Here is a 17,500-nt window from a genome sequence, read left to right as displayed (position 1 = left end):
TATAATATATATGTATATGTAAGTATATATATATATATATATATATATATATATATATATATATATTTTAAATTATATATATATGTATATATATATATTTAATTTATATATGTATATATATATATATATTTAATTTATATATGTATATATATAATTTAATATATATATATATATATATATATATATATATATATATATATATATACATACATACATACCCTGACACGCTGAACAGCATTGCCAAACGTTTGACTACTTAATCTCTCCGCGTCCCTCGGGTACCGTGGTGAGGGAGTAGTTGGGGGAGGCGGTGGGAAGGGTTAAATATTTAGTAGTCTTTTTTGGCGGGTCGCGTACAATATTAATAAGAATGTCTAAATGCATATATCAGTACGGTAAATGTTTAGAGCAGAATTTTAAATTCTCCGGATGTTCAGACGAAGCCCCCTGTAATCCAGTTAATCAGTTTTGGAGGACAAGACGATCACTGACGCAGGATCATTCCAGAATGTAATTATCGGAATTCCAGTTCTATTATTACCGTGTTGCAATGCAATTCCAGTGAGCCTCCTTATATACACAGGGAGAATGGCACAGAGCCACTTAAAGGCCGGTCGTGAAAGGCAGAGGCAGGGGACAGTGACAATGCCCTAGAGAGACGGACCATAATATGATCAGCGCCCAAGCCCCCTCTCCATCAAAGTTAGGACCAAGGAAAGCCAGGCAATGGCTGCTGATGACTCTCAACAGATAGTCCTTTAGGCTTCTCCCAAACCCCCTTCCTTAGCTCACAAGGATGGTGAGGTTGCAACGTCCAAAGAAACTAACTAGATTGAGCGAGACCCCCAGTCTGTCGATCACCAGTTACCACATCGGCCACCACAACCTAAAAAGAATATCTATTTCTCGGTCCAATATAAAATTATATTTTAGTTTGTCGATACATTTTATTATTATCATTATTATTATTATTATTATTATTATTATTATTATTATTATTAGGTAAGCTACAACCTAATTTGAAAAACATGTTGCTACAAGCCCAAGGACTCCAACAGGGAATATGGCCCAGTGAGGAAATGGAATAAGGAAATAAATAAACACTTAAGTGAGAAGACGCGAAATCTAACCGAGGCCCTTTGCGTCAATAGGCGGGGGAGATGATGATGATAAGTATTGAATAAAAACTGAAAAAATATCTCCAAAACCAGTAACAACGTTAAAATAAATTTGTCATATATAAACTACGAAGAGAGAATTATATCAACCTATTCATCATGAAAACATTTACTGCAAGTTGAACTGCTGAAGTTCCAACGATTCAACTGCTAGATGATGATGATGATGATAATTATTATTATTATTGTTATTATTATTATTATTATTATTATTATTATTATTAAGCTACAACCCTAAATGGAAAAGCAGAATGCCATTAGCACAGGGGCTCCAACAGGGAAAATAGTCCAGTAAGGAAAGGAAACAAGGAAAAATAAAATATTTTAAGGACAGTAACATTAAAATAGATAAATAAATATGACCTTTTAAGGTCTTGAACAGCCCGTGTTTTAGAGACGAAGGGATACAACAACCTCCCCCCCCTCGGTCCCCACTCGGTTTATACATTGATTTTTTCTTTAGCTCAAATTACCGTTATTTACATTATTTTAATTTTCAATTATTTTAATTTCTAATTAAAAATAATTTTTTATTTGTCTATTTCATTTCTTAATTAAAATATTTTTTTCTTGGAAAATTGATATCTATTGTTATTGAGAGTGTGATGAATTAAATGTCCTAGAAATTAATGAACATTTTAAAAAATTCCAAAATGATTCCAGCGAATGCCGGGTAAGAATAATGTCATTAACAATAACCATTTATTTTGTAAAATAAAACAGCAATGCTTAACATCTCTCAAGAATCAATGGACTTTTTACTATGCTTTTCATAAATATCCTCTAGTCTCCGGTTGAGATACTACCGCCAGAGAGTTATCGGGTCCTTTGACTGGCCAGACAGTACTACATTGGATTCTTCTTTTTGGTTACGGTTAAGTTTCCCTTTTTCTACACATACACCGAATAGTCTGGCCTGTTATTTACAGACTTTCCTCATACACCTTGCAACCCTTGATTACCAAACAATTCTTCTTCACCCAAGGGGTTAACTACTATACTGTAATTGTTGAGTGGCGACTTTCCTCTTGGCAAGGGTAGAAGAGACTCTTTAGCTATGGTAAGCAGCTCTTCTAGGAGGACACTCCAAAATCACCATAGTTCTCTAACCTTGGGTAGTGCCATAGCCTCTGGACCAAGGTCTTCCACTGTCTTGGGTTAGAGTTCTCTTACTTTGGGGTACATTCGAGCACACTATACTATCTTATTTCTTTTCCTTTTGTTTTGTTAATTTTTTATAGTTTATATGGGAAATATTTATTTTAATGTTGTTGCTGTTCTTAGAATATCTTACTTTTCCTTCTTTCCTTTCCTCACTGGGCTATTTTCCCCTTTGGAGCCCATAAGCTTATAGCATCCTGCTTTTCCAACTAGGGCTGTGTTTAGCAAGTAATAATAATAATAATAATGTCCTGAATATACACAGTAAAAACACGGTAATTTAGACTTTTTAAACAATGAAAAAGCAGACTGGAAGGACAGATGTAGAGAGGAGGAATATGGGTGAGGCAGTACTTGCGGAAGAAGATGCAAGGATTAAAAATAGATGGAGAAAGTCAACTCGAGTGTCGGACTCTGTTATGCAGTGGGACTAACAAGGTCGAAGGAAGAAGAGGAAATAATTGCAAATGATGCAGAATGTGAATATCTTTGCCTTCTTCCTTGTTTCATATTTTCGTGTAGAAAACTTAGCCAATGTGGTGGCCGATGTGGTAGCGTCCCTGACTGGTGATTGGCAGACTGGGGTTTGAGAATCGCTTAAACTCGTTAGTTTCTTTGGTAGCTGCAACCTCACTATCCTTGTGAGCTAAGGATGGGGGTTTGGGGGAGCCTATAGGTCTATCTGCTGAGTCATCAGAAGCTATTGCCTGGCCCTCCCTGGTCCTAGCTTGAATGGAGAGGGGGCCATGGGCGCTGATCATATTTATAAATGGCCAGTCTCTAGGGCATTGTCCTGCTTGATATGACTGTCACTTTCCCTTGCCTCTCCCATTAATGAGTGGCTTTTAAACCTTTAAATGACTTACTGCAGTTTTAGGTAATTAAGGGCCTGATCCTCGGTTTGGTCAAGGTAAGGGGACACAGAAGAAAGCAAAAAGACTTCTAGACATAAATAGTTTGGAGTTTTGTCGCTCGTTGTTGCAAACAATCCAGATGGCCTTCTACTGTCTTGGGTTAGAGTTCTATTGCTTGAGAGTATACACTTGGGCACACTATTCTATCTTATTTCTCTTCCTCTTGTTTTGATAAAGTTTTATTGTTTATATAGGAAATATTTATTTAAATGTTGTTACTGTTCTTAAAATATTTTATTTTTCCTTGTTTCCTTTCCTCACTGGGCTATTTTCCATGTTGGAACCCTCGGGCTTATAGCATCCTGCTTTTCCAACTAGGCTTGTGGCCTAGCTAGTAATAATAATAATAATAATAATAATAATAATAATAATAATAATAATAACTGATAGAGAAAAAATCAAAATCAGAGAAGAGAATAACAAATAAAGGAGGGAACAAGCTTCTAAGGATATTGAGTAATAAAGAAAAAGTAAAAATACAAAAGAAAATAAATAAATGATGGATAGATCAACAACCAAATAATTTCAATAAACTCCAACAAAACAATCAAGGTTAGAAAGAATTTAATCCAAATATACAAAAAGTTAAGATGGTTTTAAAAATTAAAAAAAGATGGTTTTAAAAAATAAAAAATAAAATTTAAGATGGTTTTCAAGTAGGCCTATATATAAAAGGTAAGACGGTTTTTTTTTTTTTTTTTGATAATCCAATTGATTTTTTTTCCAGATAAACAAAAGTTAAGATGGTTTGAAAAAAAAAATAAGATGGGTTTAAAAATAAAAAATGAAATTTAAGATTTTCAAATATATATAAAAGGTAAGACGGTTTGTGTAAAAATCTAATGTTTTAAAGGTCCATTGGATTATTATTATTATCATTATTATTATTATTATTATTATTATTATTATTATTATTATTTTAAATGTTTTAAAGGTCTATTGCATTATTATTATTATTATTATTATTATTATTATTATTATTATCATTTTAAATGTTTTAAAGGTCTATTGCATTATTATTATTATTATTACTTTTTTTTTTTTTTTTTTTTTTTTGAGAACGCACCCTTTCCACGTAAGCGGTGCCAATTTTGGAACCCAGCTCTTCTTTCAGATTACGTGAAAGAAATTCAGGGAGTATCACTCGGGCCAAAATTTCTCCTCAAATATTTACATTCTCCAACAAAGCTTTGCTTTTGGGGTTTCTGCTCGGGTGTCCCTCATTTCAAATGCAGACGTTTAGTCTTTTAGTGGGAAGCATATTGAGAGAGAGAGAGAGAGAGAGAGAGAGAGAGAGAGAGAGAGAGAGAGGGGGAGTTCCTCTTAACACAGTGAGAGTAAGAGAGAGAGAGGAAATTGTCCTTCCTGACAGTGAGAGAGAGAGAGGAGAGAGAGAGAGAGAGAGAGAGAGGGTGGGGGAAGTTCCTCTTAACATAGTAAGAGAGAGAGAGAGAGAGAGAGAGAGAGAGAGAGAGAGAGAAATTGTCCTTCCTAACAGAGAGAGAGAGAGAGAGAGAGAGAGAGAGAGAGTGTTCCTCTTAACATAGTGAGTGAGAAAGGAAATTGTGCTTCCTAACAGTGAGAGAGAGAGAGAGAGAGAGAGAGAGAAGAGAGAAAGAGAAAGAGAGAGAGAGAGAGAGAGAGAGAGAGAGAGAGAGAAAGAGAGAGAGAGAGAGAGAGATATCTGCTTTCCTTTTCTTCCATTAGTCCAGGTTGAGGAGAGAAACTTGATTTACTCGTGGCTCAACTTAAGCCGCCTCTTTCCCCTTGGGGAGGAAGGGGAAGGAAGGATCTAGGTAGGGGGAGTTGATGTGGAGGGGGTGTACCCGGAGGGGAGAGGGGTTAGGGTCAAATCAGCTGATCTGAATGTAAACAATGCATGATATTATAATTCACCGTTTTTAATTATACGATAGTAAAATGTGAATATTAGATGCATAATTATTTGATACAGTTAAGTAAAACAGAAGTTGAAACGAAATCCGGTTTATTTCAAATACAGCCTTAATTTTTTTACTACTTCGGGATGTAGAATGGAGAAAGCCTTTTCTTAAAAAAACACCTGTAAATCACAGCGGATGAAAAAAGAAAAAAAAAACATCTTATGAAAAAACAAAATTCACCATTACTACAAAAAACAAGAACAATAATCAATACAATTCTATGGAAAAAGACGATTCTGTAAAAATATATTTTTTTGAGAATGGAAACTTTATTTATGAAGGTATTAAATTTTGGCTCCATTTTATAATGGTAATCAAATAATTCAGTTTAGATTTGGAAAGCTGAAAGACGAAAAAAAAAATAAGGAAAAAATTTAAAGAAACTTATCAGAAAAGAGATGTTTGAATGCAGAGGAGAACAGAGAAGATGAGAAGAAAGGAAACTGAAAGGAAGAAGAGGAACAACAAAGGACGAAATGTTGAAATGTTACTCTAAAAAAAGAGAGGAATAGGATAAAAACGAGAAAGTAAAAGAAAAAGCGAAGGAGTAAGAAGAGAAAGTGAGTAATAAGATGAAAACGAGAAAAGTAAGGTGAATTAAAACGAATGAAAAGTAGGAGAGGAAAGAGAGGAAGGGGAAATAATTGGATATAAACGAGAAAAAGGAAGAAAATCAAAGTAGTAGGAGGGGAAAGTGAAGAAAATATAGTAAGAGGAAAACGAGAGAAAGGTGAAGAAAAACGAAGGAAGAGTAGGAGAGAAAAGTGAGAGAAAGAGAAAAAAACAGGATAGAAAACGAGAAAATGAGGTGAAGAAAGGCATAAGAATAGGACGAAGAAAATGAAAAAACGAGAAATAGAAAGAAAATGAGAAACAAGAAATAGGAAGAAAATGAGGAGAAAGACATGAGAAAAAGAATTTTTAGCATTAGTAATGAGAGAAGAGGAGACGTGTTGAGGGCGGAAAGTCAAAGATTAAAGGAACATTTTAAGATTTTCCGAGTCTTCACCGTCTCTCGGGAACCTGGCCCAGATATGACACCTGTAATCTAATGACGTCGCCAACCCAGTTAAAAGAGAGTTCGGTTAATTCGAGTGGCCCAGTGAGGGGGGCCCAAGAAATGTGTGACTTTAATACTGAACTCAGTTAAGTGGGAATAGACAAAAATTATTCTTTTTCCAATACTAGTATACGCGACCCGTCATAAGGAAATACAAGATGATTTGCTGTGGCGAGATACATTTCTCTCGGAAGATGATTATTATTTTTAATACTAGTATAAGCAACCCGTCAAAAATGGGGCCTAAATATTTAGATATATATGCATGCTATGATTATTATTATTATTGAAATAATTATCATTATTATTATTATTAAAAGCACCCTCTCCCTCTAACCTCTAACCAATATATGACTACTTCCTTCCCCCTACCTGAGGACGGGGAGAGGAGAGATGATATATATATATATATATATATATATATATATATATATATATATATATATATATATATATATATATATATATAAAAGACACTTGCTCTTTATTATATAGGGGCTGTTATGTAACAGCTTTTTAGACTAATAATGAGCTTATAATGAATGTCTTCTTGAAAGAACTAAAAAAATGATTAATATAAACGCAGAAGAAGTTGTAAAGCTAAGGGTGGAGGCCAAAGGGGAATGGATATAGGTAGACAATGGCATATACATTTATGTAGTGCCCATTGTAAATCAGGTAAGGCACACTGTAGGGGGCCTTCCCCCAATGGTATCTCTTCAGGCTGGGGAATGTTGGTACGCATGTGGTAACATCCGTAACTGGTGAACGCCAGACTGGGGTTCGAGTCCGGCTCAAACTCGTTAGTTTCTTTAGTCGCTGCAACCTCACCAACCTTGAGAGCTAAGGACGGTTTTTTTTGGGGGGGAGTCTACTTGTCTATCTACTGAATCTAAAAAATATCCGTAAAAATATACTGTTCTCAGCCGTATTTCAGTAAAGTACAGACGACCGTAATTTTTACCCTACTTTGTTAATATATTCACTGATAGGTGACCGTAATATCAGTCCTTAACGTCAATATATCCGTTTTTAAAACTGTAAATGCCTGGCAACATTTATTTCAGGATTTTTATAGTTATTTACGGAAGATTTTTAACAGTGTAGCACTGCCACTGTCTGTGTTATGATGTTCGCATTTATGTTATTACAGGATTGGAGATGACCCAAACATCATGCTCTCTCGCTCTCGCTCTCTCTCTCTCTCTCTCTCTCTCTCTCTCTCTCTCTCTCTCTCTCTCTCTCTCTCATTGGAAATTTTATTGAACAACTTTAAATGACTTTCATTTCCTTTCTTAACTTCCTTGTTCTTAACTTTATCGTCTCGAGTTTCTTGGAGGAAGAGAGTGTCTCAACTCCTTATGCTTGGGGTTGTCTATGTGTCTGGACACGAAGCTCACGGCGAGTCTCACATTCAACTTCTACTTCGTATTTCAGAAGAGTATTCTAAGGTTGTGTTCTTGTATCTATATCTATACTGTTAAAAACTTTCCGCTTAATAATAATAATAATAATAATAATAATAATAATAATAATAATAATAATAAAAGGGAAAAAAAATCCTGGAATAAACGTTGCCAGGCATTTACTGTTTTAAAAACGGATATATTGACGTAAAGGAGTGACATTACTGATACTACGGTCACCAACCCTTTAAAGATAATAACAAATTAGGGTTAAAATTTACAATCGCCTCTATTTTACTGAAATACGGCTGTGAACAGTATTTTTTTTAACGAATAATTTCCGATTAAAATTACGGTTTTTTTTTTTTTTATAAGTGTGTAGTTTTCATAATGATCAAGTTTGATAAGACGTTTCGACCAAGGGAAGATGAATGCGTGTTAATTTTCATTTTAAGTGTTAAGGAGTTGCTATATATGTTGCTTCTAACATGTGCGTTCGCGAAATATGTTGTGTTATTAACAGCGCAAACGCAAAATATGTTGTATTATTAACAGCGCAAACGCCAAACGTGTGTTGTTAACAGCGCGAACGCAAAATATGTTGTATTATTAACAGCGCAAACGCAAAATATGTTGTTATTAACAGCGCAAACGCAAAATATGTTGTTATCAACAGCGCAAACGCAAAATATGTTGTTATCAACAGGGCAAACGCAAAATATGTTGTATTATTAACAGCGCAAACACCAAACGTGTGTTGTTAACAGCGCAAACGCAAAATATATTGTTATTAACAGCACAAACGCAAAATATGTGGTTATTAACAGCGCAAAGAGGCTTGGATTTTTTTCTTCTGGTTTTTAATTCTTACATTTTCATCAATCAAAAAAAAATCAAATAATTTGACAGGTGAGGAGAATGTCTCTGAGCAAATATCTGGAAGTAATTTTATTCTTCTGGAAGCTTTTTAAACGTTTTAGATTTAGGTTTGGGAGTAATTTTCATCTTAGACGAAACTCAATTATAACTATATACGAATAATATCAAAAGATAATCGATGAAGAGAAAACAATAGAACGATGTGATAACGTCCCTAACTAGTGAATGCCAGACTGGGGTTCGAGTCCCGCTCAAACTCTATAGTTTCTTTGGGTGCTGTAACCTCACCATCCTTGTGAGCTAAGGATGGGGGTTTTGAGGGAGCCTATAGGACTATCTGCTGAGTCATCAGCAGCCATTGATTGTCCCTCCTTGATCATAGCTTGGGTGGAGAGGGGACTTGGGCGCTGATCATATGTATACATGGTCAGTCTCTAGGGCATTGTCCTGCTGGATGGAGGCAATGTCACTGGCCCTTACACCTGCTATTCATGACCGGCCTTTAAACCTTTTAATAATTTAAACCTTTTAAATAAGCAGGAGGCCAACGAAATGGCAAGGGTTGAATCATTAAAAAGAACATGAAGAGACAAAGGGAACTGTAGAATGTCAAGGGCAAGTTAGTGACAGGAACCAGAGAGACCCTCCTTCCGATAAGCAGTAACAGAGAGGACCCAGAGGGAAATTCCCTTCAGATAAGCAGTAACATTAGACTATTAGTGTATCAATTAAAGGCAGAAATGGGCATGTATTTTAAGAACGGTGGTACCAAGTCACCCATACGCCGCAAGATACTTAAAGGTCCCATTTAAAAGTTACCATTCACGCCCTATTTTTACAAGCAGGTACGTAACCGGTTGTAGTCCGCTTGCAATCAACAAAGTCACTTTAAAATTGAATTTGAAATGAAAAAAAAGCCGAGTAAGAGATGGTTGGGATTGAATTATTTTTAGCTTAAATCATAAAAGCACCTCCTAATAATATAATGCTTAAGTATCAATAACCATTTTTTTCATAAGGGGAAAAAACAGAAAAAACCTCTTGCAAGAAAGTCCTGGTGGGTTGTGGTCATGCGCCCCATAGAAGAGCGGCAGGAATATATATATATATATATATATATATATATATATATATATATATATATATATATATATATATATATATATATGTTACAGTCAATATCTAAATCCAGGCAATTTGTAAAGTGACTGAACTTTTCAGGCAATATGTGAATTGTCTGGTTCACCCAGTCAATTTACAAATCAGCTAAAAATTGCAGACAATTTATAAGTTGACTAAAATTCTAATGGATTTTCTTGGCATATTGACTGAAATGAACCCCGGTATGGAGATTCGGTCAGTTTACCTACTAGAACTTTGTGTGCTGTTGTCTGGGTAGTTTATTATTGTGCATGTGTGAAAGACCATTGCTAACACAGAAAGTATGGCGTGTTCTGAGGAAGAATTTTTTTTTGACGAAAAGTAGTTGATGAAGTAATACTCGGATTCAAATTCATTACTGCTGCTTAAAATTGAATACTAGAGTCGGATAGAGGAACTCAAAGTAGCATCATCTGCAAAAAAAATAAATTGAATCGGCAGTATTACATCCTTGGAAATTATGATGTTCTTTAGTGTGGTGACGTTGAAAAGACGAAATGATAGAAGTCAAGAACCGATTTATTTTGTGCAAATTGATGATAAGTTTAACACAAGAAAACATACTTTGACAATGACATACCAGCCTCCTGCAGGATACCATAGGCTTCTTCAAATCTCAAATCTGCTTCTGCGGAACTACCAGCCCCCGATAGCCAGTCATCTACTTACAGATTCTCATACAGTTCAGAAACCACCTCTGTGAGAGGGTATTTTTTTGAATGAAATTTTAAGGTGGCAATGGTGGAAGAGATAAAATAGTCAGGGTTTTATTAAGTTATGCAAATGTTACTACAGATATTGTAGGACTGTTCAAATCTTTGTGTTCAATGTCAAAAGAAACGGAAAAGATTTACGACCAGTTTTGTCAAATCAGGTGGATGTTGTTGACATGCAGTCTTGTATGAAAGGTAAATATAAGTGGATAATGTTGTATCAAAATCACTTAAAAAAATATTGCTTATTTTGCCCCTTAACTTCCAAAATGGCCGCTGATGATGCATTCCAACAAATGGACACATTTTTAATGTGTGGGCCACCTCAAATTCTTTAAAGCAAGAATGGTAGTAAATTTACAACATTTGACATTCGGAACTTAAACTTGTTTGGCCGGACTTGTTAATGTTTCATGGTAAACCAAGGGTAAACTTTTCGTCAAAAAAAAAAAAAAAAAAAAATACTTCCTCAGAACACGCCCATACTTTCTGTGTTAGCGATGGTCTTTCACACATGCACAATAAGAATCTAACCAGACAACAGCACAAGGTTTCAGTAGGTAAACTGACCGAATATCCATACCGGGGTTCATTTCAGTCAATATGCCAAGAAAATCCATTAGAATTTTAGTCAATTTATAAATTGTCTGCAATTTTTAGCTGATTTGTAAATTGACTGGGTGAACCAGGCAATTCACATATTGCCTGAAAAGTTCAGTCACTTTACAAATTGCCTAGATTTAGATATTAACTGTAACATATATATATATATATATATATATATATATATATATATCTTATATATATACATACATATATATATATATTTTATATATATATACATACATATATATATATATATATATATATATATATATATATATATATATATAATGTGTGTGTGTACAAGAAAACTATAATTATTTCCATCATGAATGAAGGCAAATTCAAGACCATTACTCAAAACAGTCGTAAGAATGGGAATGGGAAAACTAAAACTATCTTGAACTATAACAACGAATTATGTTAGAAATAATTAAAATGGAATTACTAAAATATCTTAAACAGGAAGCACTCTGGGGACCCCACCCTCACTATATCACCCACACATATAACAGTTTCTGTGCAACTTGAATAAGTGCCTGTGCACCTATAATATGTGGCTGTGCAACTTGAAGCACAGTGTTTGTGAAACGTAAGTCATTGTCCGTGCAACTTGGATCACAGCCTGTGTAGCCTTACTGAGTGCCTGTGTAACTCAAATAAGTGCCTGTGCAACTTTAATATGTGGCTGTGCAACTTGAAACACAGTGCCTGTGCAACTCAAATCATTGTCTGCGCAACTTGCGGGGGGCCATTGAACGCAGCCACCAGCTTAAGGAGAAGGCATCATTTTCCTCTTAGTTAATCCAGTTATTATTATTCATATCGTGGGGAGGATATCCGGGATAACCTTATTTTGCCAACCAAAGGAAAATGCTTATACATTAAAATGAATTGGAAAAAAAACGTGGTAGTATATGCAAAAAAAAAAAAAAAATAAAATAAAAAATTAATTAGGGATAAAAACATAGAGAATTAAATCATCATAAGTAATATTAATCGACCTTGTCAGTTATTGTTTCATGTTCAAATATACATTTGATTAAAAGTCTCTCTCTCTCTCTCTCTCTCTCTCTCTCTCTCTCTCTCTCTCTAATAATAATAATAATAATAATAATAATAATAATAATCATCTAGGTACCTACATGAAGTCATCTTCATCATCATCCTCATGCCAGTCGTAGACGGCCGCCTGGAGGGATGTAGGAGTCGCCGATGGGTCCAGGTGGGGGGGCGCCGTCCCCTCGTCCAGGGACTCGACGCTTATGCCCGGCACCTGCCGCATCCTGTAGGCAGCAAAGGAAGGGATTAGTCATTGATGGATAGTTCAAAGCATTGCAAAATACAAAGAATTTTTAATCTTAAGGAAATGTCAAAAATTAATTTTTAAATTTAAAATTAATTTTCGAACACTTACCTGTATAACTTAATTCAGCCGATCACATCTGTGTCGGCTCCAAACAGATATAACTAATTAGGTGACTAATTATCTTACCCTCATTGATTGTGACCAACCGACAATTGGACCAAAAAGTCTCATTAAGATTGAGTTAATAAAATTAAGGAAATCTCGATAAAGAATGAAACTAAAGCATAATACCTGCAGACTTTTTGGAACGAACGGTCGTCAAAATCTTTAGCCCTGACGGCTTTAACTGTTTAACAGGTAACTGCTTGTCAATTAGAAAATTGACAGTTGGTCACGTGGTCCTCTATCCCTCCCCCACCAATGGTGGGGGGGCATCCCTCCACCAACCGGTTATTGAGCCATTCTTTAAGAATATGTTGTCGTAAAGCTGCTTATGATAATAATGTGGGGAGGTGGGAAGGGTCTTCCATTAAGTTATACAGGTAAGTGTTCGAAAATTAATTTTAAATTTAAAAATTCATTTGTCTCACACTTAACCTGTATAACTTAATTCAGCCGATTACCAGCATTTATCCTGGATGGAGGGCATAAGTAGAAATATAAACAGCTGATATAATTAAGTAATCTTTAAAGAATACAAACAGACCTGACAGGACCTCAGAGTAGTTACCTTGACTGATATAGGACATCTCCATGTGTTGCAGTGAACTGGATCCCCAACAGTCAAGTTTAGTCATGGCTGGGTCAGTCTTAACGCCTAGTCGACTAACTACCCTATTCTAAACTAAGTTCCTAACCTTGTATCAACAACTTGCATACGTCGGTTAAGTCCGTTAGTTTAGTCATATGTCTCTGAAGTAAGGTAGGTGTAGGCCCCCGATGGGCCGTCACTACCTTACTTCCTCTCATGCATTTATACAACCTGCCTACGCGAGGTTTTCATTCGCACGGAGTGAGCCCTTATTCATATCCCATCTCATTCATGCCTTACATTCTTCCTTACATACACTAAGTATTTAGGGTAGAAGGCCAAGTAGATGTTAACCAACAATTTCTCCAGCTGCGACAATTGGACCGAGAGATCGTATGTTGTCATACACCAACTCCACGTCCCTAAGGTAGTGGGAAGCAAAAACTGTATTCCCTTTCCATAGAGCAGCATTCAGGACGGACTTCAATGAAGAGTTCTTCCAAAAAGAAAGAGACGTGGAATAACCCCTCAGACTGTGGGTACCTCTTCCCTTCTTGGACGCACAGCCTGATAAAGATTGGGGAGAAGCATTTGCTATGAGTCTCCTGATAAAGAAAGAAACAGCATTTTTCGTCATGGCCTTCGACTGTAGTTTAGGGGAGACGAAGAGAGCCCGGGGTCTGTGAGGGATAGCCTTGGTTCTGGCTAGATAATAGCGTAAGGTTCTCACTGGGCAGTACAGTCTCTCCTCTTCCAGATGCCCAACAGTTTCACTTAAAGAGGAAAGAAGAAACTCTCTAGGAAGAGGGTTGGACTCTGATTCCGTCTTGGCTCTGAATTCTGGAAGGTACGTAAGGACCATGTCCTTTCCTCTTGTTCCTACAGAAGCAGAGATGGCTTGTATCTCTCCCAGTCTCTTGGCTGTAGCTAAAGTAACCAAGAAAAGTGTCTTGGTAGTCAAGTCTTGTAGAGAAGCTAACCTGAGAGGTTCAAAGGGAGCCCCAGCTAGAAGCTTGAGAACCACATTCAAGTCCCACATGGGAGGACTAATGGAAATCTTGGGTACCTCAATCTCAAAAGATCTGATCAGGTCAGAGAGAATAGGGTCCTCAAAAACCTCACCAAAAGACAGCCTAAACACAGAGGCTAGTGCCGACTTATAAGCTTTAACGGCCGACACTGAAAGCTTTCTCTCCTTCCGTAGATAAAGAAGGAAATCCGCAATCTTTGGAACTGTAGGTCTAGAAGAGGTGTGGCGGTTCCTCTTACACCAACCTCTATAAACTACCCACTTACGCTGGTAGTTCAAATTGGTAGAGTGTCTTCGTGCCTTGGTGAGCTGTTCAGCCACTGCTGAAGATACTCCCCTCGCTCTAGCGATACGCTTGACAGTCTCCAGGCGGTTAGAAGTAACGAGGACGGTCGAAGGTGGAACCTGTGGAAGTGAGGTTGGCGTAAGAGGTCGCACCTGACAGGCAACCTCCTTGGAATGTCTATGGAAAGTTCTAGGATTCTTGCAAACCATTCTTTCTGAGGCCAGAACGGGGCTACCAGGGTCATTGTGCACCTCTGCGATGACTGAAATTTGTGTAAGACCTGGTCTATCATCCCTAATGGTGGAAAGGCGTAAGTCTGAAGGTCCCTCCAGTCTTGAAGCATAGCGTCGACCCCTGCAGATTGAGGATCTGTCTGAGGGCTGAAATATGCTGGAAGACGGAAATTTAAAGCAGTTGCAAACAGGTCTATGTTTGCTGGCCAAAGGTGAACAAGGCGATCTACTACCTCCTGACAAAGAGTCCATTCGGAACCTAGCACCTGGTCCCCCCTGCTCAGAGCATCCGCAATGACATTCTTCTTTCCCGGAATGAATTGAGGTCGGAGAATAACGTTGTGATCCTCTGCCCACTGGAGGATCTCCTGAGCGAGAAGGTTGAGAGGTTGGGACTTTGTTCCTCCTTCCTTCTTCAAATAGGAGATCGCGGTGGAGTTGTCTGCATACACTGCGACTACTTCGGATGTACACAGAGGAGTGAAATGGAGAAGAGCCTCCCTGATTGCCTTGAGTTCTCTCCAGTTTATGGACCTGGAGATCTGGGAAGGAGTCCATAAACGAGCAATGCTCTCCTGCTCTAGAGAAGCTCCCCATCCTATGTCTGAAGCGTCTGTATGCAGAACAAGCGTAGGTTCGAGGACTTTGAGAGACAGTCCTGCATTCAAGTGTATCTCCTGGGACCACCAAAGAAGATCCTCCTGACTGCGTGCTGTCCACTGAATTTGTTTGGTGTTGTCCTGCCAGTCCCAATGTTGTCTCAATGTGAATTGAAGATCCCTCATACGGCGTCTTCCGTTGGGAACTAGTAACGTGAGAGAAGCAAGGTGGCCTAGAAGGCTCATCCATAGAGAAACTCTTGGGGTCGGAAGTAACAAGAACTCCTCTATAATTCTCCTGAGGTTGTCTTTCCTCTCTTGAGACGGGAAGACCCTTAAGAGAGGAGATACAATCTTCATTCCCAAATAAGTCGTCTGTTGAGATGGTGTGAGAGCAGACTTCTTGTAGTTTATCTTTATTCCCAGAGTCCTGCAAAGATCCAGGACCAATTCCTTCACACGAAGAGCTTCCTGAAGGGAAGGAGATAGGAAGAGCCAGTCGTCCAGATAGCGGCACATCCGAATACCCATCCGGTGGAATTTGGCTGCAACTGGGGCCATGATCCTGGTGAAGACCTGAGGAGCCGTTGCCAGTCCGAAGCAGAGACACTTGAACTGCCAAGTCTCCTCTCCCCAGCGGAAGCGCAGAAGATGGCGAGAGTCCTGATGAATTGGGACTTGGAGATATGCATCCTGGAGGTCGATGGTAAAGAACCAGTCCTCTTCCCTTATAGCTAGAAGAACCGTCTTCGGAGTCTCCATCTTGAACTTCGTAATCTCTACGAAGGAGTTGAGGATAGAGAGATCGATGATGGGTCTCCACCCTCCTGAAGCTTTCGTCACCACAAACATGTGGCTGTGAAAACTCCAGGAGTTGGGCGGGGCTAGCTCTATGGCCCCTTTGAACTTCAGCTGAAGCATCTCCTCCCTGAGCGCTTGTTGCTTTACGGACCTGCCGGAGTAACTGATGGATGGTGGCGAATGACTGGTCAAGGGTGGTTGAGACTTGAGAGGTATCCTGTACCCCTCCCTTAGTACGATGGTCACCCAAGGGTCCGAATTCAGGGCCTCCCAAGCCTGCCAATGATGTTGTAAGCAGCAACCCACTTGTACGTGTTCGTGTGAAGGAACTGGCCCCTATTTCTGAAAACCCTTTGGGACAGGGTTCTGTGAGGACCTAAAGTCCTTCTTCTTGTCCTGTTTCCTGGCTTGGAAATTTGATGAAGCAGCAACTGTGGACTTCTGCTTCTTCCCATATCTATTATCATTTCCTCGACCTCCTTGCTGAGGAATAGGGCGTTTGCCCGAATCCCTCTGAGGGTAGGGCTGTTTCTGTTGCGGCTTAAATGAAAGTGATTTCTTTAACAAGTCATTTAACATATCTTCCTTCCGCATCTTGGAAGATAGTTGGGCCCGAGAGAGAACATCCTCCAGAATAGCAGGTTCAAAAAGGTGATGTCCAAACATCTGGGATTCCCTTAGTAGATCTTTATGACGTATGGAGAGAGAAGCAGGGGCCCTGATGAGATAATGGTCCCTTCTTTTACCAGACAGGTAAGCCTCGTGGAAAGTAGTCTCTTTCATCTGGTCCTCAAGGCAGCGCCCAATAGACCTGGCTATCTGGAGGTAGAGAGGTCGATGCGTAGTGAGGAAAGAAGGTTCCTTCAGAAAAGCTGTCAAAACATACCACAGCCAGGCCAGCATGTTCCCAATCTCCTGTATTCTTCTAGTGGAGGCTTCCAGTCTCTTGCACTCTTCCACAGAGATACCAACCAAGGCACGTTCACCCTTCACTCGTGAGGGTAACACGTCCTCAAAGGAGGGGTTGAGAGGGGTGGGAGCTGGACCGTAAGACTCTTCTTCCAGCTGCAGGTATCTCTTGGTCTTGCCTAGAGCAATGGTGGGGTATGGAATGCGTCCGGCCTGACATCTTTCCTTTGCTCGTTTCCTGACTCCCTGGCGAGCTAATTCTAAGGGTTCTGATGGGGTCCATTTGGGTAATCTGTCAAACTTCTGCTTCTCTAGACCCTGAACAAAACGATTCAGGGGGGGCTTAGAGGAAGCAGGAACCTCCTTCACTTGACGAACACTCTCTGGGAAGGCATTCTCGGAAAGACTCATCAATTCCCTGAAGGAATTAGGGATCAAAGTTTCAAGAGCTGTGTCATCCATCTCGTCATCCTGAAGAATTCTAAATTTCTCCGCTGCTGCCCAAAGTCTCCTGGAGAATTCAGCATCTCCATCATTGGGTGAGGAACCTGTAGAAGGAGACCT

General features: G+C 38.5%; 1 protein-coding gene across 1 annotated transcript in view; it reads right to left on the bottom strand.

Moving 5' to 3' along the window:
• Positions 1-17,500, bottom strand: part of LOC137630836 (class A basic helix-loop-helix protein 15-like) — a 429,364-nt gene that overhangs the window by 25,656 nt on the left and 386,208 nt on the right. The window contains exon 2 of the mRNA XM_068362382.1: positions 12,164-12,304. Coding sequence (XP_068218483.1) covers positions 12,164-12,303 — 140 coding nt within the window. The 5' untranslated portion in view covers position 12,304. The remainder of the gene's footprint in view (positions 1-12,163; positions 12,305-17,500) is intronic.

This window comes from Palaemon carinicauda, chromosome 39, assembly GCF_036898095.1.
Source record: "Palaemon carinicauda isolate YSFRI2023 chromosome 39, ASM3689809v2, whole genome shotgun sequence".
NCBI classification, from domain to species: domain Eukaryota; kingdom Metazoa; phylum Arthropoda; class Malacostraca; order Decapoda; family Palaemonidae; genus Palaemon; species Palaemon carinicauda.
Note: the sequence above shows the minus strand (reverse complement) of the source record. Positions and strands in the feature narration are given on the sequence as shown.